General features: G+C 39.9%; 2 protein-coding genes across 2 annotated transcripts; one reads left to right on the forward strand and one right to left on the reverse strand.

The window, feature by feature from the left end:
* Positions 1-461: 461 nt before the first annotated feature.
* Positions 462-5,432, reverse strand: LOC135487181 (integumentary mucin C.1-like). The gene is made up of 8 exons (XM_064770666.1): positions 5,318-5,432; positions 4,722-4,898; positions 4,162-4,344; positions 3,691-3,867; positions 3,218-3,400; positions 2,059-2,598; positions 1,654-1,750; positions 462-1,209 (listed from the first exon to the last, which is right to left on the reverse strand). The coding sequence occupies exons 1-8, from the start codon at positions 5,370-5,372 to the stop codon at positions 972-974; spliced, it is 1,650 nt and encodes a 549-aa protein (XP_064626736.1). The 5' UTR covers positions 5,373-5,432; the 3' UTR covers positions 462-971.
* Positions 5,433-6,227: 795 nt separating this feature from the next.
* LOC135487194 (meiotic recombination protein SPO11-like) lies at positions 6,228-20,373 on the forward strand. Its single transcript, XM_064770682.1, has 12 exons — positions 6,228-6,358; positions 6,829-6,942; positions 7,210-7,298; positions 7,457-7,523; positions 7,687-7,795; positions 8,062-8,148; positions 8,435-8,471; positions 8,904-9,013; positions 13,280-13,417; positions 14,437-14,513; positions 18,868-18,979; positions 20,079-20,373. Exons 1-12 carry the CDS (start codon positions 6,312-6,314, stop codon positions 20,196-20,198), a joined length of 1,107 nt encoding a protein of 368 aa, XP_064626752.1. The 5' UTR covers positions 6,228-6,311; the 3' UTR covers positions 20,199-20,373.
* The last annotated feature ends 6,094 nt before the right edge of the window (positions 20,374-26,467 follow it).

Here is a 26,467-nt window from a genome sequence, read left to right on the forward strand (position 1 = left end):
TCATATTGGAGGGGATTGAACTGGATCTTGGCCGATAATGTTTCTGGGCTCCATAGTTACGGGCTGACCTTATGACGTAACGATTTCCTAATGATTCTAAATGATAACCCACTAAAATAAATACGGCATCTGAAGGTGGAGAATTGTAGTGTGTCATAGCCTCGACTTTTTCACAAATGGCATGCCCTATTTTCTGAGTCTTCGATTACAGGAGAAACTCGATAGAGCTGACAGAACAATTTCTTTTCCAGGTTGGGCCTCCCAGCGGTCGGTCTTATCTTTTCACCGGAAGCAGATTGGCACATTGCGTTTTGCAAAGAGCTGGATGATAGCTATAAGAAATCTGTTTAGTCCTTGACATCATTAGCAGGTGACCCATGCAGGCCCGTGAAAATTGTTAGCAACTGCTCGTGATATGCAGGCGACCGAACAAGAAGATTCAACAACAAACAACAACAAACTGGAACCAATAAGAGTTTTATTTCACAACTGCAGCTCGCTGGTTTTAATTGGTCAGTTACCAATCAAGGAATTGCATATACCAATATCTTAACATGAAAAGAATCCATAATTCTAACAATGATTTCTCTTCCATTTTTATACATTCTATCATGTAACCAATCGTTTCGCAAATCCTATCGGCGCATAAAATGTATCTACAATACAGTTCAGTGCCTTGTATCCTTATGCCCCCACCCCCAGCGCGCTCTCGATGGTGGCACAGGGAGTACTAAGGTCTAATTCCACTACAGTGGCTTACCGAGGCGGTTTTATCGCTTTCACAGGTTTTGTGGCCAGTAACCATTGCCAAAACTCATGAACGAACATCTGTGAAACCCGAGCGGTTTCCCGCTTTTGCTACTTCAGCGGAAAGTAAGCTTTATTAAATATTACTGTGAGAACAGAGAAGCCACCTTGATCGAAGGTAATCCAGTTAAGTAAGTATAGGCATATATATCATAACAAGCAGTCTACGCATCGGGTTTCAGAAAAGATGTCGCATTCGCATACAGGTTATCATCTTGATATTCAATATCAACACCTTCGTCATCAATAATGTCGTCCGTGTCCCGATAAGTGGGGTTAGCGCGCCAGTCGTCTTTAGCTTTCTCAAACATGACGGATTGTCGCCCAATGTCTATCTTGAGATTGTTATCAGCGTCATCTGGATTTTCGAATTTCTGGGCGCCTGGAGGTGGAGGCTGGTTCCTAGAATATGAAAAGAATGGAAAATTTGTTAGAAATCCAGGACGGTAATTCTATTTTCGCTATCAATAACAGTGACCTGCAATTTATGTTTTGAAGGCCAACCCAAAGACCCCGTGATTTTTTGGACAGGAGTATGTTCTTCTCAAGATCAGTAAGATGTTTACTTTACATATAGCAAAAGTTCTTGCAAAAAATACTGAGTTGCTCCGAAACGAGATACACGATAATAACCAGAAAATTATTCTCATGAAATTATATTTGTTTCTGCCTCCACGGTGGCAGGACTGAAGACAGCTGGTTTGACCACTGGAGTGAAAAAGGGAACTCTGCTCTTAGCATTGGATATTCTCGTGATTATGAAAAAGACAGTAGTATCAGTGACGTAAGTATAATGGCAAGTCATTTAGTCCGAAGGATCGGAAGAGTGCATGTTTTAACACGTACCTTTTTGTAAAGACAATGATAGCAGTAAGAATTATTGCAACCAGAAGCAAGCCGCCGACTGTTGCTCCAATTATCAGTGGCAAGTTCGAAGGCGATTCTGCAAAGTCAAGAAAGGTAATTTGGTTTAGACACGAACATGTTGAAGTCCCTCCGCTATTCATCACAGCATAAAGCTCGCTCTCTTGCGATAGGCAAAGACGGAGGCGATAACATATCAGTTATGTTAGTTCGGCTGTTCTCTTTTGTTCAAATAAATGCCAACTGAAGTCCTTTCAAAATTATCAAAATAGTCTTTTAATAAAAACTTTTACTGATACAAAAGGCATACTTCTGTCACTGAAATTGTCAAGGGTTGGTATCTGATAACTAGATAATGCCTTACACTTTCTACCAAAAAATATCTACCATCTTTGTGTTGTGCGCCAGAATTTGGGTTGCCACCGATGGAAATGACTTGGTCTGCTTGTTGCGTCGATGCTATCGTCTGCTTGCTTGGTATCGATGGTCTCGACGTAAGTGAGGTCGGAGTGATAACAGTGGCGATGGTAGTAGATCGTGTTCTTTGCCGAGTGGTAGATTTTGTGGTAAGGGTGGTAGAGTATGGTGGTCTAGCTGTGTCTTTAGGCGCTGTAGTTTTAGTAGTGATAGCAGTGGTGTTAAAGGCGGTAGTGGTAGACGTTGTAGTGTTGGGAGAGGTGGTAGTGGTTGGCGTTGCCGTGGTGGAAGGAGGCGTTGTAGTGGTGGTAGAGGTGGTAGTGGTTGGCGTTGTCGTAGTGGTAGTGGTTGGCGTTGTCGTGGTGGTTGTGGTTGGCGTTGCCGTGGTGGAAGGAGGCGTTGTGGTGGTGGTAGAGGTGGTAGTGGTAGGCGTTGTCGTGGTGGTAGGTGTGGTAGTAGAAGTTGTAGTGGTTGAAGTTGTAGCGGTTGATATGGTTGTTGTCGTGGGAGCTAAAATGAAGAGGTAAAGAAGTGAGAGCAAAGTGCAATTCACGTTTAATTGAGTCCGGAGAGCTTTGCAAATAGCTCAGTCTACTGAGAAATGTTAAAAGATAAGCTTCCCGATTACTTCATACGACAGTAAATGGCCACCTTCATTGGTTAAAAACTCTACACAATCCATCTGCAGTTGTTATGATATGAGGCTTTAAAATGAATGGCATCCCATATACGAACGCAATTTCAAAGGTCAGATATGTGCCATATAGGGCATGGAAACTATGGGAACCACCTTACCGGCACTGACCAGTTCGAGTTGACACATGAGTTGAAATTGATCATGATCCATTACATATGGTTATTATTTCTCTATACTCATATGTTTCTTAGGGCTCGGGTGTTGGAGGTCCGTGTCTGGTATAACTAGGCCCTGCGCTAAATTAAACAAATGTAACACTGCATAACACAGTGTAGCATATCAATTTGTCGTCCATCTGAGCATCTCTTACTATCATATTAGCTTGGCTGGGCATCGCACTAAGCAAATTATTTCTTCCCAATAGTAGGTAAAAATACCTTAAAAGACTCTATAACAACAGCTGCGTCTGCAGTGATAATATCATTGACCTACGTTCACAGATTGGTGGAGTACCAATCCAGCTCCCATCATTGCCGCACACTTGCTTTGCATTCCCGACTAGCTTGTAACCAAAACGGCAGTTGTAGGTGACGGTATCACCGGCGAACAGTCCCCCATGAGATAACCGGTCCACAGTTCCAAACTTAGGGACTCTGATCGTGTTAGCGCACACTCCTGCAAAAGAACGGTACGTTGCTTTTGAATAATTTTAAAGGGAGGTAACGTTATGACATTAGCGGGTGGGATTTCATGATTTCATTATCAGCGTCATCACGTATATTTGCAGATCTAGTTTGCTCTGACGTACGATATCACAGTACACCCCTCCTTGTGGGCTTGAGTGGCAAGGAGTGAGAAGTTCACACATTGTGGTGTCGGTGTTCAATCACCCGGACATATGCTTGATCTTGCATCCTAATCGCTAGTATCAGAGAATAAGATGAAGTGATGAAGAAATGACTTACGGAGACACATTGGTGATGACCCACTCCACTTGCCACTTGGTAGACATTCTCTCATCTTAGGACCCCTAAGCCCAAATCCATCCCGACACTTGAAGGAAGCTTTGCTGTGCGCATAGTGCAGGTTGGTGTAGCTGATGTAGCTGTTCGATGGCGGGTCCAATTTTCCACACGTTATTGCTGAAACGAGTAAGATAATGTGGATGAAGTCCGTGGTTTTAATATCATTATTATATGTAATGCGATATGTGATCACCTGTGTGTGTTCGCGCATTCTTGCTTGCCTCTCCTAATGCAGTTATAGCTTCCAAGTGGGGGTAGGAGCCTTGGATGGCATGACCAGTAGGCCCTAGCTACTGATGTTTCTGACGGAGGTTCAAGAATCTCAGCGGTTTTAAGTCCCACTGGAAGTACATGTACATCTTGTCAGAGTAAAGTTATTTGCCCCAGTCTGAATGAAGTTTTATAACTTACGCGTGCATGTGGGTGGAACCCCACTCCACGTCCCAGTCTTCTGACATACTCTCTCCTTGTCACCGGCCGTCATGGTGAAGCCATCGTTGAGGCATGTGTACGTCAACTTGCTCCCAACATTATTTCTGTCTGTTGAATTGAGGTAGGAATTCTGGACGGGTTTCGGTGTGGGACATTGGATTTCTGCACACGAGAAAACAAGCAGTTTATTTCAGCACAGCCTAAATTATAAAATCAAGACAAACTCGCAACTTCCTAGTTTAGCTCCTTTCTCTTATAGCAGCGATGTATAGGCTACTTAATACGCTGACAATATGGCATCTGTCTCCACTCCAAGTCTCGTTCCTACACTGTCTCCATTCATTTTGTAACCTGTGAGGCATTCCATCTTCGCAACTGAATCGGGTGTCCGTCCTTTCGGGTAAGAAGCATTGCCTATAGTCTAACTTGGGTAATGCCGGTATTTTAGAAGAAACGTAGGCAGTATGAGAAGTTGTTGTATACGAATAAACTCGGCTGATTCAACAACCTAAGGTTGGTTACTCTAAGTTATAACTCACGTGTGCAAATTGGTGCCTTTCCACTCCACATCCCATCCGACTGGCATGTCCTCGCACTGTCACCGCCAGACAGAGTAAACTCCTTATTACAGAAATAAGTGACCTTCGAACCGACCGACGTTGCCAAGTTGTCGATGGAGCCATTCTCAGGCTGGGAAAGCGGCTGACAAGTGGAAGCTACAAAAGAAATGAAACGGTTTTTATCTAGATGCCTACCCTTTCCACTCCTGTCCCATTCGACTGGCACCGTCATACAAGCTAAAGGCACTGTTGTTATACTTGGCCGAATACGTGACTTGTGAATCGACCGTCGGGACTGGTGAGTTGAGCAGTCGGTGACGCCATTACCTTGGTTACTAAACTTGGTAACTAAGCATTGAATCTAAAGCTATCAGCAAAAATAAGAAGTTTATTTGATCTATCTGAGGTCGAATGTACGCAAAAATTTCGCTAGCAAGGACGTAGCCGCAGTGGGAGCAGAGCCATATAAAATTTAAGATGGCCATATTATAGTGACTGCAACGGTTTCCGAAATAAATCTTTCTCAATCAAAAGTGTCAAATGCATTCTGTAACACCTCATAGCCTATTACTTACCATTGGTGGTTACAGTAAAAAGTACCAGCAATATAATAGGAACAGAAGGATGCATACTATAGTAAAGTGGTGTGATTAAATCCTCCGACACACAGGGAAAAAGTGCATGGGTCAAATTGTGATCATGTGCTAGTATGGTGAAATCTTTGACCTTGCTTGACAATTAAGAGGATCGATCAATTCAGTGATGCCATCGGTCATGTGCCACTTGACGGTGTTCTACAAGAATGATGAAAAAATGCCAAAAAACCAGGCGCATGTCGCACAGAAGATGAGCCCAAATGACATCAGGAATGATGGAAGAAATTGATGTTAGCCTATTCAGGTTCACTCTGCACTCAAAAGGCAGAAAGCAGTGAAAAGAACAAATAACTGAACCTGCCAAGGTTAGAGCAACTTTTCCCTGGTTTTGCTGTGACGGGTCACCTATAAAACCTCACGGCATTTTTCACATTTCCAGGGATGGTTTAGAGAGCATTGATCGGCTGGTCCCAGTGTTCGGCGAGGCACTTGACATGCGTTCATCATGTCGGGTAGATTTGGGAGAAGATCTATTTATGGTTGCTGATCGATGGCACGATGGAAGACAATATCAAAATATCTCACATCTTATCTGATGCGTCCTCATCGTGCCTAATTGCTCAAGATGTGGGTTGAATTCCAAGGCCAGTGCAGTGGTGATTTATACCCCAAATTATGTCATGGCTCAGGTGAATAGCCTAGTGATGACGACCAAATTATTGAATGGTGCACTGGTCAACTGCGAGAGTAATTCGCCAGAAACATGTGCATACTTATCCTTTTCTCGCGATTTACTCACCCAGCTGGTTATCGATGTTGACACGCCCAAAACCTCCATGAGCTGGTTATCCTCATCCTCTTAAAGATGGCGTCGATCCTGCAGCGGGAGTTCTGGAATTTGGTTGATGAATTGAGAGACAATTTTGATGAGAACGAACGTGTTGAAACGGTTCTTAAGACATGCACTGCTGGCATGAATATCCAGGGAACCAAGAGAGATCGAGCTGAGAGAATAAGCGCGTAGGTGTTTAAAAAATATTGGGTCTGATTCAGAAAGTAAAACTGAAGTACCGGCTCAATCCATTCCTTGACCTTGCCGTGATGTTCACGTGCATTCATGCATGCAATCCCAGTGCATGCGGGGCAGTGCATCGCCACGTGACTGGACCAGGTCCAGTGGCAGTCCGTGCAATGTTAATTTAGAGCTCGATAGGCCCTATGACTATGTAAACTTGATTGACTGATGATGGCCAAGTATATTGGATGCGGCCAAAGTAATTTGCCATCATTTGATTGTTTTGAAATATGAATCGATGACAAACTGATGAGTTTATCCACAGCCACAGGCAGCTGAAGTGTAGGATGAGGAGAGAAACCAAGACAAATTATGCCCAATTGACAAAGAAAGCTGTCTTGAAATGATATTTTCTTCTAAGACAATAAAAAGCTGCTAATTTCATTCTCCTTAAGTGTTGCTCTTTCACTTTCAGGAGTCAAGTAATGTTGTTATTGGAAGGAGTGATAAAAGATGTGGTTAGAATGATTTCCAAGAATGAGCCTCCTGTCCTCTCTATGGCCAGCCGTACCAGTTGGGATAACATACGGTAACCAGAACTTCCTAGTTCCCCTATGCCATCTGTGTTATGAGTTATAGAATCGAGTGAGATACTCCAGCCTGGAGTGGAACTGTTACAGTGGAACTTGTGGCTGCAGTCATGGTCATTGTCTTTCAGGAATCAAATTAATAAGTGGTTAACCTTTCCATGACATTCTGGAAACATTGCCTCATTGAGAAAAAATGCGTTGCCATCTTTAAGCCGAGGGTCTTCAGCCATTCAATTTTATACAAAAACAAATCTCTTTTGTTGCAGGTACACTGAGGGAGTAGGAGTCCAACTTAAGAAAGATGGCAAAACCAGTTCAATCCGATTCAACAGTTTAACATCTGTTAATAAATTTGGTGAGCAATGATACTGGCCCTAATAGATGAAGACGGGTATCAGGATTTTAGTGACAAACACTGTATTATTGTCGAAGTAGAGGATTTCACCAAATTTATGTTTTATCTCGTGTTAAAATTGAAAAAATAAAACAAATATTTCTATTTCCTCATTGCAGCTCTTACTCTGAAGGTGATATCCATCATTTACAAACTAGTTCAGACAGATTCCTATTGTACCAAGAGGTAGGTAATTCAAGCAGTTAGATAGCCGTTTCGATTGAGAGCTGGAATGCTCTAGCTATTGCTTGAGGTCCTTTGAAGAACATGTCTGCTCTGTTGATGATGTATAAATAGGGCCTAAATCATGAGTAGCATGCAATTTTAAGACAGTTATTCCTTATTTCAGAGACTTGTACTATCAGGACCCTCATCTCTTCACCAATCAAGCTGTCGTTGATGACATTGTGGACAACGTTTCATGCATGATTCAAGTGCCAAGATGGGACTTGCATGTGGTAAGCTCGAAGAACGTACTACGTTTAGGAGAACACTAGGAGGCCTTGGCTGACCTTGTTACCGTTCAATCATGTTGATAAAGACCAATTGGATCCATTCTAAGGGTGTGGTGAAGTTAAAAATCTCTGAATGCATGTAGCTTAATTGGGAAAGAAAGTTTCTAGGCTGCTTAACACATTATTTCCAAGCAAATTAGAATAAGTTATCACTATTGGGTAACTGTTTTACTGCAAATTATTTAAGATTCTTTTGTCGATTGTTCCAGCTTGCCACATCCAAAGGTTGTGTCGCTGGTGACCTAAAGTATACAGAAGCTGATATGAACTATGTCGACTGCAGCCTCTCCCCATCGGTAAGTCAATGTTCATCCTTCTTTTCAATGCAGAACAACGCTTTATGAAAAACTGTGTCAATATTTGCGATTTTGTAGGTCTATCAATGACAACAACAACCATTTCAGTTACCAAAACAAACAAAACTAGTGACTATTATGCAAAATGTTACAGGAATTGTAAGAAATTCAATCTGAGTGATTTGGAATTTTTGCTGGGCAGCGATCTTGAACATTCAGGCAAGACCAGGGTGGTCCCCAAGAGTGTGTCATAGAGTTTGATAGTGACAAAATCTTTTCATTTTAGGGTGTGATGATACCAATGGACATCTTTGGAATAAAAAGTATTCTTTTTTAAATAGCTGCAGTATATCTTTGAGGGACTAAGTGCCTCATGACAGATAGTATTAAATTGCTTTGTTTATAGCAGATTCACTTACGAACACCTGAGGCCATCCCAGGTATTCCTTGCAAAAATAAAGGGGTTACAGCTTGTACCTCTACAACCTCTTTACCAATTAGGATGGCCTCTTTACTTTTCACACTTCTAAATCTGTTCGTGTTGTGTTTTAAATTTCAAATTCAGTTGAATCTGCTTGTTGGGTTTCGACTGGCTAAACCTGTTTGTTACTGTTAGTGTCAGTGTTACATCATCAGAGTGAAATGATTTTTAAAAAATCACTCAAATCTGTTGGTTGGGTTTCGAAGTACTTTTGGTTTATTCGCGACATCCACATTCATGAAGTGCGGGCCTTTTTTCGCTTAACTTGTTCAAGATTTGCGTAGTGATGCCAAGGCCATTTTCGTCATTGAGAAAGATGCAACCTTTCAGAGATTGCTTGATGATAACGTTACGAGGAAGATTTCACCCTGTATTTACATTACGGTAAGTGAAAAATATTGTATTAAGTGCCGACTCTCTTTCATTATTATTTCATGATTTTAGTATAGATGGAGATGCTACTGTGTGTTTGCCTGACAGTGCAATTTCTGGAACTACTTTATATTGACTTAGTGGAATCTATTGTGATGTGGTACTGTTATCCCATTTAATTCTATTTACTTCCGCAACTGTGACAGGTTAGAGAATATATAAGGCCTACATATCCTATCCTATACTATAATATGAATGACTTCTCAAGTTTCTGGGATTTTTCTCACTTACAAATCTCATTTCTGCCCATAGATGGCCCTAACACTGTTACAGACCTTTGAGGGGGGGGGGGGCACTCCCACTGACATGTGTAAGCATCCCTGTACCAAAAATGTGTGACGTTTTTTCAGTCGGCAAAGCATTGCCTGCAGTGGGCAAATAGACCTCCATCTTTCAGTCAAGTCCCTCCAGGCATAAGACCTGGAGCCTACATACCTCAAAAGATACTCGACACTCCTGTTAGGCACCTTATTTTTTAACTCTGTTACTCAGAGTCAACTCGTGTTGCATGTGGTAGATGAATACCATTAAGCGGTTGTGTATGTGAATGTTCAACTGCATTGGGGTTGGAAATGAACAGTATGCCAGCAAAAGGGGCAAAGGTGTTAGATTGTTGTACCTGCTGGAGGGGGTTTGTTAAAAACTCGATAGGCTCCTGTTTTCGTATCACAATAATGTTGTTTTGTCATGGCTACATTGTAGCTTTCAGCAATAGAAATTCCTCATTTGTGGAGCATCTTCCATTGTAGATTGTAGAGTTCAGAATATATGAAAACAATTTTGGATACTGCGTTATCATCATCTGGAGATCATGTGATATAAGCTGCCTAAGTTTCTTTAAGCGTTGTGATGAAAATGGTGTTTGTCGTTCTTACATTACTTTACAATCAGTACATAGGCAGTGTAAAATGAGATCCTACTGTAAAAACTCAACATTCTAATTGTTTCCAAAGTCTGATGTTGGAGTTGATTATCTCTATAGATCAAACAGTAAGTACCTACTTTCTCACAACTTGGAGAAGAAAAACTCATATTCTCACGGTACAATGCATATTTTTAGCCGCTTGGCGTTAAGTACATAGGATAACAATGTGTTCACGAGGAGTGTCATAATCGTCTTAAGTTGTTTTCATGTGCGGAACAATGTTTTTGTCATCAGTCGGCTTTTGTGACTAAATGATGTGAGCGGATTAGTTCATTGTAATCAGTAAATCTACTGGTAGTATCCTGATAAGTTGCAAGGAAGATTTATTCCTGTGATGTATGTAAGCATCCTATTATGTGAGAAGATGTATGGTAATCATGATGATATAATTTTTTCTCGTGAAAAATTTTTATTAGCTTCTGTAGCTCCTCATGAAGTTTTGAACGTCAGACTTTCTTTATGATATTTTGATAAATATCATGTTTTCTTCTGGGGTGCATTTAACACTTTCAGTGAAAAATGACGTTTATAGACATCATAGATACTTTGGAGTAGGATGTCATTTTTAAACGTCATGTCTGGAAAAAAATTGGCATCTAGTTCCTGTATTGACATTTCAGTTGGGGCGAGTGCACACTTATAAATGCCATTTGGTCCAGTTAGAAGTTTATGACAGACATTTCCCTAGAACTCCATGTGTTGGGACCAGCTCATTTATTTGTGTCCACCTTCTGTCAACTTCCTAGGATCAGGAAGTGTAATCACACCACATGTGATACACAACAAAAGCAGCTTTCTCTCCACAAACAACGCTTGTTGAGTGAGTTGGATTGTTTATCTGCATTTGAGTTCCATTTTCATCAACTGGGCATCCTGTTGCACATTAGTAATGGCTCGAACAACATTGACTTGCCCGATAACCCCATAGTAGAGACGATTGATCACCGGACACTGTGTTTGAAGATGAGTTATTGGGTTTGTCCATTTGTGCTGGTTGTGCCTTGTCAAACACAGCCAATTATTGGATTTCTATCTGTCGGTAAACAAACTGGCCACTTGGTCAATATTGTAAGGTGCCTAGTTATTTGAGGTCAGACAACACAGGAAGTACATTCGTGTAGTTTAAACTTTATCAAACTCTTTTAGGAGCAATGGCGTCATCCATTGCACAGTAGTGTGGGAGACAGATTGTCTGCCCAAGTCTAAGTCATTGTGGTAAATCTAAGTTGTACTAGTTTAATCCCTAACTATAGTTCATGAATTATCTTGTTTTGTTGGGGTGTTTGCAGTTAACTCAATCAGTTGCAACAGTGTTTGCTGCAGTATCTCTGAATAGTATTATTTCTTCAGCTCTGATAGAGATCTCATGTGAAACCTTGTAAAGAAAGTCCGGCAGCAAACCATGGTATCTACTATCTGCTGCAGCAATTGCAAAAATAAATATCCGTCACCAAGGTGTTGTCTCTTCAGCAGTCATGGTTTGCCAATACTGCTGGCTGCTCTGTTATAAAGTCATTCTTTCTGCACGATATCAAATTGAAGATTGGCGTCTTCTCATTCTCAATACTAGCTGGTCTTTTGTTTGATGTTTTCGTTTGTAGCATCATGGTGTAAAGGTTTTGTCTCCTCTGTCAAAGAGCTGGCACACAAACATGCGTTGAAATGTTGGCAAGCTTGGTTCTAAACTTCTAGTTCTATTCTCCATCTGCCTCATCCTACATAGTGAGTCTGGGTTTCTCTTCAGGGATTATCAGTTCACCGAAAAGCTTTCGAATATTCGTCGGAGAGCTAGTGCCTCGCAATCCTCAGTGACAATGTGATGAATTTGTGATCTGCCAATATCAAATCCCCCAGTGTAGCCACTTATTTCTTTCCTCCATTGTAGCTTTTAGCTAATTGAACAACCAACCTGCAGATGACCAGGTTTTGTATGATAATCATTTAAAGAGGACTGAAAGTTGCCAATTGTAAATTTGTGTTTTGGCCATAATCTTTTCATCTGGCTTGATAAAGTGCATTAGCATATTGACATTAGTGTCTTAAATAATGAAAAAGAAGATCCACTCTTTGCATCTTTATCTTAAAAAATGATCCACTATCAAAAACAAACATTGGCATGGCTTCCTTCCTGTCCTTGATAAATTGAAATGGACGCCGTACTCCTCCAGGAGACAGACAGACATCAATCGACTGGAACTAACATGTTAGAATCCGCTGAATGTCTCCAAGACATGTGGGTTCTAATTTAATTCTGTGTGGAAATTAATTGGATTGGAAAAATTGCTTTCAGTCTTTTACTGTGGAGGTGTCTGTCATGTCTTTGCTCTAGTTGAAGGAAAGCTATTGAATAAATTGTGCTTAGATCCCTGTCACGTGTTGCTCTTCTGACCTTGTGCACAATTGAAGTGACAGATCTTACTTTTAAAGAAGACAATAAACTTATTGGCCTGTCATCACCAAACATCCACATGTGAGAAGTGAGAAGTTCCAGTCATCTGCCTGCCATAGACTCGAGATCTGTTTGCTAAAGGTTCATGACACAGTTTTAAATGAGCCTCGAAATAAGTTCAACTCACGCATGGAAGCAGCTTAAAGATAAATCTTTCGATGATGGACTCTAATTTGATGTCAACAATGATCGATTGAGCTCATTCATAATGAGAAAAGGTAACATGGTGTGAGATAATCCATTATTAAGGAACTTAGGGCGTGACAGTCGGTTTATCTTTATGTTGCAGAACTGAATTGATATGGCCTTGAATCAGGCTTATTGTATTGTGTGGACACAGCTTTAATCAAATCAATCACTGATAGAGTCTTTAATTTGACACCAAAAATGATTGAGCAGGTTCCTAGTGGGCGAAAGGTCACACATGTCGTACAATAACCAGCTGCAGTTCAAGATGGCTAGGAATATTTGCTTATGATGAAACTGAGCTTTCATGCCCCTGACCAGTTCTGGTGTGTTGGGCATACTTTATTAGATCAAGGTTGTTGGTGACTATTCAACCTAACAGGCCTGAAAATTCAAAAAAGGACTCTGCCCCTTTTGGAAAAAATGGCACTTGTACTTTTAGAATTGATGTAGTCTAAAAGTCTGAACACAGGCAAGGGATCCCATTAACAAAGATGGGCATCATGCAGCCTTCCACGCCTAAGATTAATATTTGCCTCAAACTTCCCATCAGGCTTCTAATAGATGCAACCTGACTTATGTTTTGACTCGGCAGGCAACCAGATTTGAAAACTACTATGTTTTGTCCTTGCATCCCCTTTTATTTTTGATTTTCTAGGGTAAAGGCTTTCCTGATGTAAACACAAGGTTGATGCTGAAGAGGTTATGGGATGAATTCAAGATTCCAATCTTTGGCCTCGTGGATGCCGACCCTCATGGAATAGAAATCCTCTCCATATACAAGTTTGGGTCAAAGGTAACCCCTGTTCTCACTTCGATTGAGGTCTTGTTTTATGTCATATCAAGATTTTTGTCATTATTGATTATTCAACTATGTTGGAGGACACCAGTGCATGTGCTGTCAGTTTCAGAGAAATTTTTCCCCCACATGTGTACAAGATATAGTTATGCAATTAAAATTTGTTAAATATGCAAAAAAGATTGGCACCTTAAGCAAATACATTTTGCGTCAAGCTGATACAAATCATTGATCGATGGGGGATTCCAGGGAAGTCATCATCTTGTTTCTTTCCCCGAGTAAGTGTTCATAAATTAACTCTTAAACAGTCATAAAATACTCTCCCTGTTGATGACATTGGAGCATTAATCCACGAAATTATGGACTGTTGAGCCTTCATGGCCATTTGGTGACCATAGTCATCGCTATCGTCTTAGCTAATGTTGATCATAACCATAAACCATCATCCACAAGACTACACCAGATGATGCTTTATTCAAAACCACCAATAACAAGTCAGCTTTTTTCCTCGATCTCTTCTTCACTCCTGGTTAACCTTTTACCATATTGCCATAAACTTTCATCATGCAGCATGGAGTGTTTTAATCCTTAAACTTAGGCTTAGAATCTTTCAGGAAATGTTCATTTTATGCCAGGGCAAAAATGATGACAAATATTCCATTACTCAATGGTTCTATCAGAAAGTGATTATTGAGAGCCTGAAACAACAGCATAAATGTATAATTTATAGTAAATTGAGCCTATGTCTCTATATCTTACTCTTTCTTAGACAGACTTGTTCCGCAATTTGAGGAGGTAGGATGAGCAGTTTTGCTTGCTACTTCGGTTTATTTAGGCACCAGTTGGGTTTATTGGCCTAGTGACTCTGTCTCGGCCAGGGAAAGGAGTGCATCACAAAATCTGCCCACTCGGATGGAGTCTTTTGCATGGCCTTGCATGGGCACCTGGTGCAAGAATTAGTTTTACATATCATTTGGAAGGACGGATTTTGTAAGAGATGTTGTTATTTTTTTCAGGCGCTCTCATTTGAAGCTCACAACCTGACCGTACCAGCCATCAAGTGGCTTGGTGTGCTGCCATCTGACATACAGAGGTAAGCACAAAATACAAATAAAATAAAGAAACTATGAATCTTTAAAAAAGTCACAGTCTTTCCACACGGTTACACCTGAGGAGCTTACCTGATTTTTGGCTTATCCTTCTTCATCTTTCATATAAGACAATTCATATTCATATTTCCATATTATGTATCTAAAGTCAGACTTTTGCTTCACATAGCAATTTTAGACTAAATTTTTGCTAGTGGCAACTTTCTAAAAGTGCTGTTTTTGTTCAGTGATCATCAGGAAAGGTTTTCTATTTATTCAGAGTAGATTGAGTAACACTTCTAAAGATAACATTGCTTTCGCTTTCTCCAGACTTGAAAAGGGTTTAGAACGAAGAAGTGAAAGAAAGTGCATTAGTAATTGTTGATATAAAGGATTTTGCTTCACAAGGACCGAAATCATTGTATATTCAGCAGAAAGTACAGTTTTGACAACACATTAATAAGGCTTAGAATAGATTCTGCTGCAAGCTATAAAATCATCTTTGTGGCCACAGAAAACTTCTTACTTATAAGGAAAACCTATGTGTCTTGTATTATACCTGATACTTTATCTGGTTTTGATAACAGCGGGATCTGCTACTTCTGTATCAGCTTATTAATTCACCTGAATAATTCAATGAAGCTATTCACATTGTCCAACGTTTTAAATTGAAATGTCATGAGCTAATCAAGTTCAAACATTGTTAGGATGATTACTGCTGCCATAACAATGAACCTTACTTCAGCTCTTAAAAGATCAAGTTACTGAAATTGATTTCCAGTTATATGGAGATTGATTATACACTGTAAAGGATGGATACGAATGTTGGCTTCACCAAGATATTTTCATTACAATCAGACACAATATGTCATGTAACAAGGTTTTCAGTACGTACCTTGATGAGTTTTTAAAAACCATTTCACAACAGTAGACTGGTAATCCAGTCCGACTTGCGAAGGACCGGCAGTCCAAGGATCTGTTGTTCGAATCCTTGTCAAGGCAACTTGATTTTTTGGTAGTAATTTCATTCTTTCCTTATATGAACCAACATAAGCAACTTGAACATAGATTATAAATGACACACATTCCAAAGAGGGATTGTCGCTGGCTGGTGTGGTGAAGGTGTCCAGCTCAATTTGGTGGATTGCAAAAATTTCTTTCAGTTTTTCATGAAATCCGCAAGCATGATTAAAACCCACGCAAAATTTTCTTGATTTACAATGTTCTTGTGTGTGTTCACCATATTTGATCCTGACTCTTCACCATATATTGTCTTCTATGATATCACCTCATCAACCAAGTGAAGTAACATTAGATGACGGTATGTTGAACAAGGTCTCATCTTGGATCATCCAATATCTTGTGGAGTGGTCTTGACACTTTTATTGGCAAACGTGATATCTTTTCTAAGTATATTATGGCCATTATTTCTGATATCATTCATATGATATAGGCCGTAGATCAGTCTGATAGACCTAATATTGTGCTCATCTGGGGTCGATTGACTGTGGCTAAAGTCACAACACCATGATGACAAGACATTGGATGAACCAAGATGAGACCTTGCTGAACATGCCTTCCATCACCATTTAAGACTAAGAGATTTGCATCAGGTCCCTGTGATATAAAGTCGAACATTTCATCAGCAGAGCTCTGATAGCATCATCCAGCCAGCTTGCCGCCATTTCCTCTTGTGTCGGAAACGGGTGGCTGAATTGACTCTAGGGTATTTTTTGGGGTAGATGAGATTGTAGTTCATAGCTCGATGATTATGGGCCTGGTAGTATCCATCAACCAAGGCTCAGTGATAAAGTTTGTGGTCGTTTGTCCTGGATAGTTTCAATAGGCAACAGACCAAACTATGTTAATTTCTTGCTTTTATAGGTTATGCTCTTGGGTGGAAGGCAAATTAGGTCAAGAGACCTACCTGAAAACTCACTTCAACTTATTTTTAAACCAAGGACATCTTTACCACTAGTCAAGAGTCTCATTATTCTACAGTCATATTTCTTGGCCTGATGATGTTCTGGTGAATTTGGTACCTAGTCAAATGATACAAGGCATGTTACCTGGAGCCAAAGCAGGAATCCCCACTATTTTGATATAAGGGAGATCATGAAAGCTTCAACTAATAATTACTTTTCTTTGTTATGCTGATCCTTTGTGTTCAGCTCATCTGCAAGTTGATATGTTGTTATTCTGTGAACCCTTATTGTCGATACTGATATCACAAATTCTATTGACATTCGTCTAGCAATGCTTTGTTTTCTAATATGATCGACTATAGAATAGGAGTGTTCAAATCTGTCTCCATATCCTCTGCACATTGTTTGATTGTGCTAATCTGTGACCCCTTGATCTTTTTGATATTGCTGTTCAAAGTGAATGGTGCCCCAAATCATGATCTGGGGCATATACAGGAGAATGGTTCAGGTGAACCCCCCCCCCCCCTTAATACCTTGACATAGTTGTGAAGTAATAAAGGATCATCCAAAAGCTCTCATGAGAAAATGGCAGTATCCTGCCCAGACATCCATTACCCGTGTTCCATGACCTCAGCAAGCCCCCACCTCATATCGGTGTATGGTTGAGTGTGCCTCACTCATGATAATACAATTGTTACAAATGGCAAAATCATTTTCTTTCTAGACATAGACAACGATGAATGGGGTTAATTGCACATTCTCTGTCTTGTGGTTTCTCATTCGATTAGTCACCTTGATCTGTCCCTCTAATTGTCACTAGTATTGACTTAGTCAAAGGAAAGTCAAAGGAATTACTGTGGACAGACTCTCGCAACTAAGGTGGAGTTAGGGGCTATTTGTTTAGTAGTTAAATTGTTATCAATCCCTTAGCCTTCAACTTCATACGGCAGTGCATGAATTGATCCATTTAGTCAGGCCCATCAGTTGTGACTTTGGCTTGTGAATTGGGGCCATGGAAACTTTGTCACTAATGATCCAGATTTACAGTCTTAATTCCCCTTTCTGTAACTAAGCCCAGTGCTTGTTATTGAGACCAACATCCTCTCTTGTTTCTGATTTACGGTCAACAAGGGTACTTTACATCAGAAAATGGCCGTCATCACGAATTACAACCACTGTAGTATGTCACTGCCCAATAATTCTACAATAATTGCATTGATTTTCTATTTCTCTGGCCATAAAGTGTCACTTTCGTCCATTACGTTCAGTTAAGGACTACTTGTTTCCTTACTTTGTCAATTTACCCTCTTACGGTCGCTTTATCATACTGTTATAGGGCTGCTGACAACATCAGTTTCGGAAAGAAGACAGAAACTGGAACAGCTTGATTGTAAGGGTTTTGGTCATGTTATCAACGAATTTGCTAAGTTGTTGTCCTTCTTCAGAAACCAATAGTCTTCTGAAGTAAAAAAGTGAAATATCTCGTTGCCAGAAGGGCAACCTCAATGAACATGCTGGAGAAAGATGGTCAGTCATCATGGGAAACAAGGACCACATCAACTGTAACTGACTTGGTTGCCACTAACACAGATTATTTTGGGCTCTAAAGTTTTCTTGATACCAAGACTAGTGGATAGCTATTTTAAAAATGAGGTCTGGGTTGTCGCATTCTCTCAGCACATTGCAGCCCCTCCAGAACTTCCACAATGAGTCAAGATTACCAAAGCACGGCACCTTATTTTGCAATATTGAAACCAAGAAGATAGAACTTTGTAAAGAAATAGCTGCGTCGAGGGGTTTTTAAAATAAGATTTTTAATAATAGGTTAAACCTTATCTTCTGCAGCAAGAAACCCCAGGCCATTATGAGGTTCTCATTTGTCAAGAGACTGACAAAGACGATATTGGAGCTTTTTGAAAATACTTATATTTCAAAGACAGGATTTGTACAATATTGCTGAGGCCTGCATTATACTCAGAGGGGAATGTCCTTAGAACTTTTGGTTTGATTTTTCACATGGTTCAAATTCATTTGGTCTAGTTGCTTCAAAAGTACTTTTATGCCAAAGAAATTTCGTTAAAGACGAATTAGAAGAGAAGAAAAGTCTCTAATAAATGAAGGTATGTTGCATGGGAAAGATAGAAATATTTATGAAGATAAAATATCCTATTCCATAGCAAGTTAATGAAATTGTCGATAGTAAATGTAAGAATTTTGCCATAAGAAAAAGAAAATCTATACTGTGAAAAATTCACAGCATGACCTGATGTTGAGCATCAGCACACCAAGAGTGGTGTGCAATTTTTGTAGTAGTTTTTGGTACAAGTTTGTATTCCTGTTTATACTAGGTATGAACGATTCCAGTATGATTATCCTGAACCTAGTTCTTTATGAAACTTGATGATCCTGAATTTCTCATCTTGTGTCATTTCAGGTTGAACGTTCCCAATTCAGCCTTGATTCCTCTGACCAAGCCTGATGTTGATAAGGCCAGAGATCTGTTGAGGAGGCCATACATACTCCAGAATCCAGTATGGAAACAAGAGGTAAGGTAAAGAGGGTATTAACATATAATATATGATTCACTCAAAACATTGCTCATGAAATGAAAATCTATATCGGAGTTATGTGCTTTCCAGTTTTTATGGGCAGGAACCAAATGAAGGAGCCAAGAGGAACTCTATTACCGGTAGGCGACAGTTGTTGACAGTCCAGCGCAAAGTAGACTTCCAACCCATGTCAGTTTCATCTCCAGTCGGACTGAAAACTATTACTGGCACTTTTTGCAATTAAGTCTGACATGTGTATGAAATCTGCCAAGGTTCTCAAAGTCCTCAAAGTCCTCAAGGAGAGTTACAAAAAACAATTTTGTTTCGTATGAATGAACAGAATATTTGTAAGATATGGTATAGCGAGGTTCAGTTCCCAGGGTTCAGTCTCAATAATCTGGCCTGTTAGTGTTTCAGTAGATTATTTGTTCCTTGATATCAATGGCCACGAAACGGTATATTGCAATCATGATCTGATGTATTGGCCATCACGTTGGACTTGTGTACAGATAAACAAATATTTAACGGATCAATCGTCAGATATTAAGTCATCCATCATTTTGACCAACCGTATCAGTTTGGTTACCTCGCTCGCCAGAATTTATGTCCCTTGATAAAACCAATATGGGATCAAATAAATCACTGCCAGAACATGGTGTAAGAAACCTGCCTTTTAAGATGGTATGTTTGCTCTTGATAAAGGCATGAATAATTTGTTTGGCTTCATTGGAGAAATCGCCCTGTCTCAAAGTCTGTGTGTCTGCATGTCTTGTAAGGACAGGTGATATGTTCTCTGCAGTCTTCTGTCAGGTTCCTTCTCTTTCCCAATAATAGTCGATAGCCCAAGAAGTTCTGAACAAATTACAAGTACCAATTGGCTCAGGACATGTAGAATTATCTGATGTGCTCACCTAATTCTCAAACTGAGGTTATCAGTTCAGGTGAACTTTTTTAATCTGTCCACCTGAGGTCAAGAATTGAACGAAGCAACTTTGTCTTCTGTTTGCCAAGTGCAAAACGGTCTGTGTATGATGATCAGAGAAAGATATTAATTATACCAATAATTTGGCTCCTTTGTCCCCGCTGTCTTTTCCAGATTGACATCATGCTGAGGATGGGGCTGAAAGCAGAGATCCAGTGTCTTGCGTCGATATCCATGAACTTCCTGAGTGAGGTGTATCTGCCAAACAAGGTGCGCTACGGTGGCTGGATTTGAGAGATGACACACAATTGGCTGCTTATGATGAAGTAATGATACATGTAGATGTAATGGGGGTTAGCACAAAATGCTTGCCTTGGAAAATGATGACAAACAGTCATTGTCATAGCACCAACATTCAGGAATCACAAAAAATGTTCATCTGTAGCAAGATAAATTTGGCGGGATTCCACTGTATATCATCACTCAAGCTTGGGAGTAGGGGGGGAGGGCAGGCATTTTCCTCCTGGTCACCTTAATCCCACACCCAAGTTCTCCCTCGAAATCAGGGTCCAAAAATGACCCAAAATGATATACATGTATTGTTATAATTGATATCTCGACATGTCAGTCCCAATAAAACACTGCCAATGTAGTTGTTGATGTCGTACAGATGCTGCATGCAAAGATCTGCTCAAAATTCCAACCGCTTCATGGTTTTTCAAACATTTGGTAAATTTTTGCAAAATTCTTCCATCAAACTCAAAAAGGGGCCTTGGATCCAGGGCCCACATGACCACCCATGAGCATGAATGTATAGGACTGAAAAGCCTGTAAGACCTGGGTACAAGGTATTTTTAAAGTGGTCTGCATCCGCAAACTGTGCGTGATATAATGCTGAAAATGCGGGATATTGATGATAGATACATAATCTGATAGATGTTAAAGCGAAATTTTTACATCGATGCTGGTTTGGCAGTAAATCTTCAAAATATCACGAAAACGATAGTCCCTCTCAATCAACTAGACTTTGATGTTTTCACCCCAAATCTTGGTTCGGTACTCAGGCTGACATTGTATTCGTTGTCATCAAGAAAATTTTCAAAAAATGTTGATATTTTGAGAATATGATAAAGTTGTCATTTCGTGATATTTGGAAGAATAAATGGTTAATTAGCACCGATATCGATATTTGGCTTTAGCATCAATCAGATTATTTATCCATCATTACGTTCCAAAATTTTCAGCATCTTAGTGTCGCTCGTGTTTACCCTGAAAATCCATCCAAAAATGACCCAAAATGATGTATTGTTCTAATTGATATATTGTTATAATTGATATCTCGACATGTCAGAACCAATAAAACACTGCCAATGTAGTTGTTGATGTCGTACAGATGCTGCATGCAAAAATCTGCTCAAAATTCCAACCGCTTCATGGTTTTTCAAACATTTGGTAAATTTTTGCAAAATTCTGCCATCGAACTCAAAAAGGGGCCTTGGATCCAGGGTCGATATGACCATCCATGAGCATGAATGTACAGGACTGAAAAGCCTGTAAGACCTGGGTACAAGGTATTTTTAAAGTGGTCTGCATCCGCAAACTGTGCGTGATATAACGCTGAAAATGCGGATATTGATAATAGATACATAATCTAATAGATGTTAAAGCGAAATTTTGATATCAATGCTGGTTTGGTAGTAAATCTTCAAAATATCACGAAAACGATAGTCCCTCTCAATCAACTAGACTTTGATGTTTTCATCCCGAATCCTGGTTCAGTACTCAGACTGACATTGTCTTCCATGTCATCATGAAAATTTTCAATAAAATGTTGATATTTTGAAAACATGTCTAAGTTGTCATTTCGTGATATTTAGAAAAATAAATAATGGTTAATTAGCATTGATTTTCCCTGTGTGTTGCCCTAATGGTGTATTGGGCAATGTCCCTACCACTCTGTCTGTGAATGGTATACACGTTATGCAGCATGGTGATGAAGATGTGGTGATTTACCGAGTAACTACTTGTGACACTGACACCTTTTGCAGGTGCTTTTGTTGCCATTGTTAGAAACAGACTCCTGCTGCACAATACGCTACAAAAGTACTCATCCTTTTGTTGGTCGGGTCAAGAAATATCAGATCCTGCCCAGGCATGGGTTCATTAGATAGAGTAGGGACAACCATTTACGAAGTCACTATGAAAGTACTATTTTCTTATGGTGTCTACTGAAGGGTTGTCGTCCATTGTGATGCTTTTTCTACTCTGGTTGTCCTGGCATACATGATTGTGTCTCCACAAAGAGGAGGAAATCGGCTATCCTGGATGGAACCCCAAGAGTGGAGATTGAGTATTTGTCGGGCAAGGGGGGCAGGTAGGTGGGTCTTGGAATTGATGCCGTTCGCAGATGCCAATAGCAAAGAAAGTGAACTTCTTTCTATAAAACATTCTTTTCCAGTGATTATGATAGACAGATCCACGAAGCAAATTAAAAAGGAAGATCCACAAAAAAAAAACGCGCTTATATCCAGTTCTTGGAACATTTCCTGCCTCCTAAATTACACCAGGGTATCTTTCTTATAATCTTTCAAACTCCTAAGAAAAATGGCATAAATCGGGATGAATGGGCCATAGTCTTTCATCTCGGCTCATCTAAAGGTTTTCTGAGCTGGTAAGACGACTTTGTTGTCATTCAGGAATTGATGGAAACGACATCAGAGAAGCCTGTTTACAAAGGCAGCGTCATTAAGGAAAGATGTACATTTATCACCAAACAAACTTTGGTGCATCATGTGACATGATTTTAACTTTGTAAAAGGAGGCACACTGTGGATTTGATGAGTTTTAATGGTATGAATCTTGAGCAAACCTTGCTCAATCACCACAATGGCAGAGAGGAAGTAGGCTTTTTCCTCGGCTCTCTGTGGCATATTGATTGTCATGATGAACAAAGCCGCAAAATGGCAAACGGAGATTACCGTATGTCGAGAAAAAGATACGTTGTCTTGGAAGCGTTGTTCAGACCTGTTTCTGCTTAAAATGGTCCGTTATTGTGATATCATGCATTGAATTTTATTGGTAGAACCCAGGTGGCCTGAATCGCGGGATGACTAAAGAAGAATATCGTATTGCTACCTCCTAAACACCGATTTACTGTTAGTGGTATTGGTTTCCTCACGTCTTGCTCGATTTCCTTTTGATTTCCTGATTCGGTTCTAAGATTCAAAATTCTTGAGGTTGATAAAGGCGAAGGATATTTTATATCCAGATCTGTTCCCTTTCGCTTCGTTTCTATTTGGCCATTCCACCTTAAATCATCGCTGGATGCTGCATTAAAAACCAAGGGCCGGTGGGCTACTCATAAAAACTTCTTTGTCTTTGATGATTACATGTATGATCCTCCCTTTGGATTAGATTGTTTGCCAAACACGAACTAGTAAACTTGCGTCTTTATCAAAGGATGACATCCTCTCCAAGAGGGGCCACTTTCAGGACATAATTCTTCCTTAGTTTCTGAAGAAAAATAATTAATGAAATTAATAGTGTCGTCAAAGCAAGCAAGCGTATACTGTCACTTCCCTTTGGGGAAAGAAGCAAAGCAAATCCTTGTGTGGGCTGCAAAGGAGAAAGGTTGAATCTTGTACTTTGTGACCATATGCCTTGGAGGCATACGAGCTGTAAATAGAATGATACAAACAGATAGGGGACAAAGCCAGCTGGAAGCACAAAAAAATCTGTATCTTTGAAGAAATGTGTTGTCTCCCTTTTGGCCACTGGTTTTTGTGCTTTTTGAACATGTGCCAAGGTACTCTTAGTCTCCGTTTTTTAGGGGCGGCCGGGTAAAATTTTTGCAACAACAAAGTAGACATTATTATTGTTGGCAACTTGTTGAGCATTTGTTGGACATTAAAAACAACAGACTGTGTGCATCGTTCAAAGGACTAATAGTGTCTAGGGCGAGACGCATAGGATAGAGTACCTATGTATCCGAGGGGAATTGAAAATTTTGGTTTAACTGTCATTTCATATCATATCGGCAGTGGGCATTGCGTGCATGGTGGTAATCTCGCCTTTGTGATTTAGTTGGTTCTGATAGTGATATCATCAGAATATACCCTGATACCGGCAGAGACACTGCAGTCCATGTAACTGAGGTCTTAGCTTGGTAGACCAGCAAGGTCATGGTGATATATGCCTCTCCACGGAACTGTGCAATAAACTGCCGCCATATCGGTTTGTTGTTGTCACGCAATGTTCATTACCAGCTTATCAATTACCAATAAGACAAACAAGAAATCTAATTATCCTGTCTGCACAATATGCTTATAATTCAGTAATCATTGGTTTCCTGTCACAAATTGCTGGGAACCTGCAGTAGCTGTCAATGATCAACAAGAGTGGAATCATATTAAAGGGAAAATTCTAATCCAGGATAATGAACAACTGGACTTTGCCGGGACTGTTGTTGTATGGAATGCTGAAGAAAAGTTTCCCAGGCTAATAAACATCATTATCCTATTGAAAAATATGCATGGATATCTTTTTAGCCCATACAAATGTAAAACAAATGAGTTCTGTTTAAAAAAAATGTTTTGAGAATTCGTAAGAAAACGTTACCATGGCACGCCGTGATAAATGATTTTTGTTCAAGTCAAATTGAAGTCTTTAATAATTAAAAGTTTCCTTATAGAATGCTTCCTTGTGGAAGGAACTATCTCTAACAAGAATTAATGATAATTCTTTTTTTAAACTTCTCAAAAGGAAATGTAATACGACTAATATATTTTCTTAAAAGACATGACAATATCATAAAGGTGGTGCATATCCACGGGGGGGAAAGAGTAATTGGCCTGGATTCAGTGAACGTACGATGCATTTCGCAATATGACATTTCATTCGCTAGTATTTTCACCATGTTCACAGCTATTCAAACGCTGTGATGGCTGACGTATCTTTGAGCAAACTTCATAGTGTCGTATTTCATGTTTATTTCAAAAGTGTAATGACTGAAGTAAAAAAGGCAAAAATCTTTCTTGCATTCAAAGTAAGTTTTAAATCAATTCAAGTCAAAATCTTTTTAGAAATGAAACAGCCAGTGGTGGAATGTTTCGTTTTCATTTCATTTTTTTTGACAAGAAATTCTGATAGAAATATGTTTGTTATGCAATTTGTTGAAAGGAATTCTTGGCGAGGTATCAAGGCATCACAAAATCTTCATGATGAAGTTGTGTATATATCGAGGGGGACACAGTAATTGGTTTGAGTTCATTGAAACTGCGATGCAATTTGCGTTGTCACATCTAATTTTTACTATGCTTCTCTGCCTTCAAAGACTGTGACGACCTGAGACATCTTCAAGGAAATCTTTGCGACAGATTTTTAAAGGCTTTTGTGTAACATTTTTTTCGGCTGAAATGACCAGGGGCCAAAAAGGCTCATGACGATCTACGTGCTGATTTTATGCTGAAGAGTAAAGGGGATGTTTTTTTTTTAATCTGCGTGTTGTTCACTAATTCGTGTTCTAGAATGAATTCTGATAAACGGCTGGCCACTTCCAGAAATATTTCGTTAGACCGTTACGAATTCAGCTCGTTTACCTTCAATAGGCGATATCTCCGATTTATAGGGTGTTTGTCCGACACTGACAATAAACTGATAAGGTATTGGTTATTTGACAGATCGCTCTGACTGTTACTGAATATCTTATCGGACGAAAATTGACAGCTGGTTAATGCCTTGATATGGTCTATCTGCCACATACAGGCACTTCGTCATAATATTAGCACCATGGGTTGCAGGAATCCTGACTTGTAACTCAGTAATGATTTGTACCCAGGATTCAGAAATCCTGACTTGACACTTGGGAATTCGATCACGCGATTCCTGAGTTGTAAACTTAGGTCGAAATCTAGAGTTGTATTAAGGAATCCTGACGTGTATCATGAAACTCCTTGGAGTTGTAACTCAGGAAGCTGTATTTTAAAGGTTGATAGCTTAGTGTGTTAAAGTTTGAAAAAGCTTATTGTTAGCCTAGATCATGGTAACCATTTGTCAAAACTGTATCCATTCAACATCCACTCGCCAGTGGCCAGTTCTTGTTCACTTTCCATCATTCTCTCATGTATATCATTATCATAGGAAGAGAGTATCAAAAGATCGAGGCAATGTCAGCATGATCAATGCGATCAGATTTGTCCATTACTTGATGGTATCAGTTCATGCCATGCTTGCACTGAGGTCACGCCACCTTTAGACCATAACTCCATAAGCCACGAGTGTGAATTAGTTTGATTGCGATGCGTGCGGAACGGAAATTGTGCCGAGGGTTTGGCGACAGTGGAGTTGTTCTGTGGATCAAAGGAGGTCTTTGCGAGATGGGGAGATTGGAATGGTTTAGGATGACAGTCACTTTCTAGGGAATTACTACTTGTGTCGTGCTCAGAATAATACTCTTGATGTGATGAAAGCCAGTTTGCGGTGATTGGTCTTTGAACTTGGTAAATTTCAGGTGCGCTGGGCAGCGCCGTCCGTTGAATCGACAGGCTAATAGTGTATTGCTATAG

Source organism: Lineus longissimus, chromosome 4 (assembly GCF_910592395.1).
Source record: "Lineus longissimus chromosome 4, tnLinLong1.2, whole genome shotgun sequence".
Classification (NCBI taxonomy): domain Eukaryota; kingdom Metazoa; phylum Nemertea; class Pilidiophora; order Heteronemertea; family Lineidae; genus Lineus; species Lineus longissimus.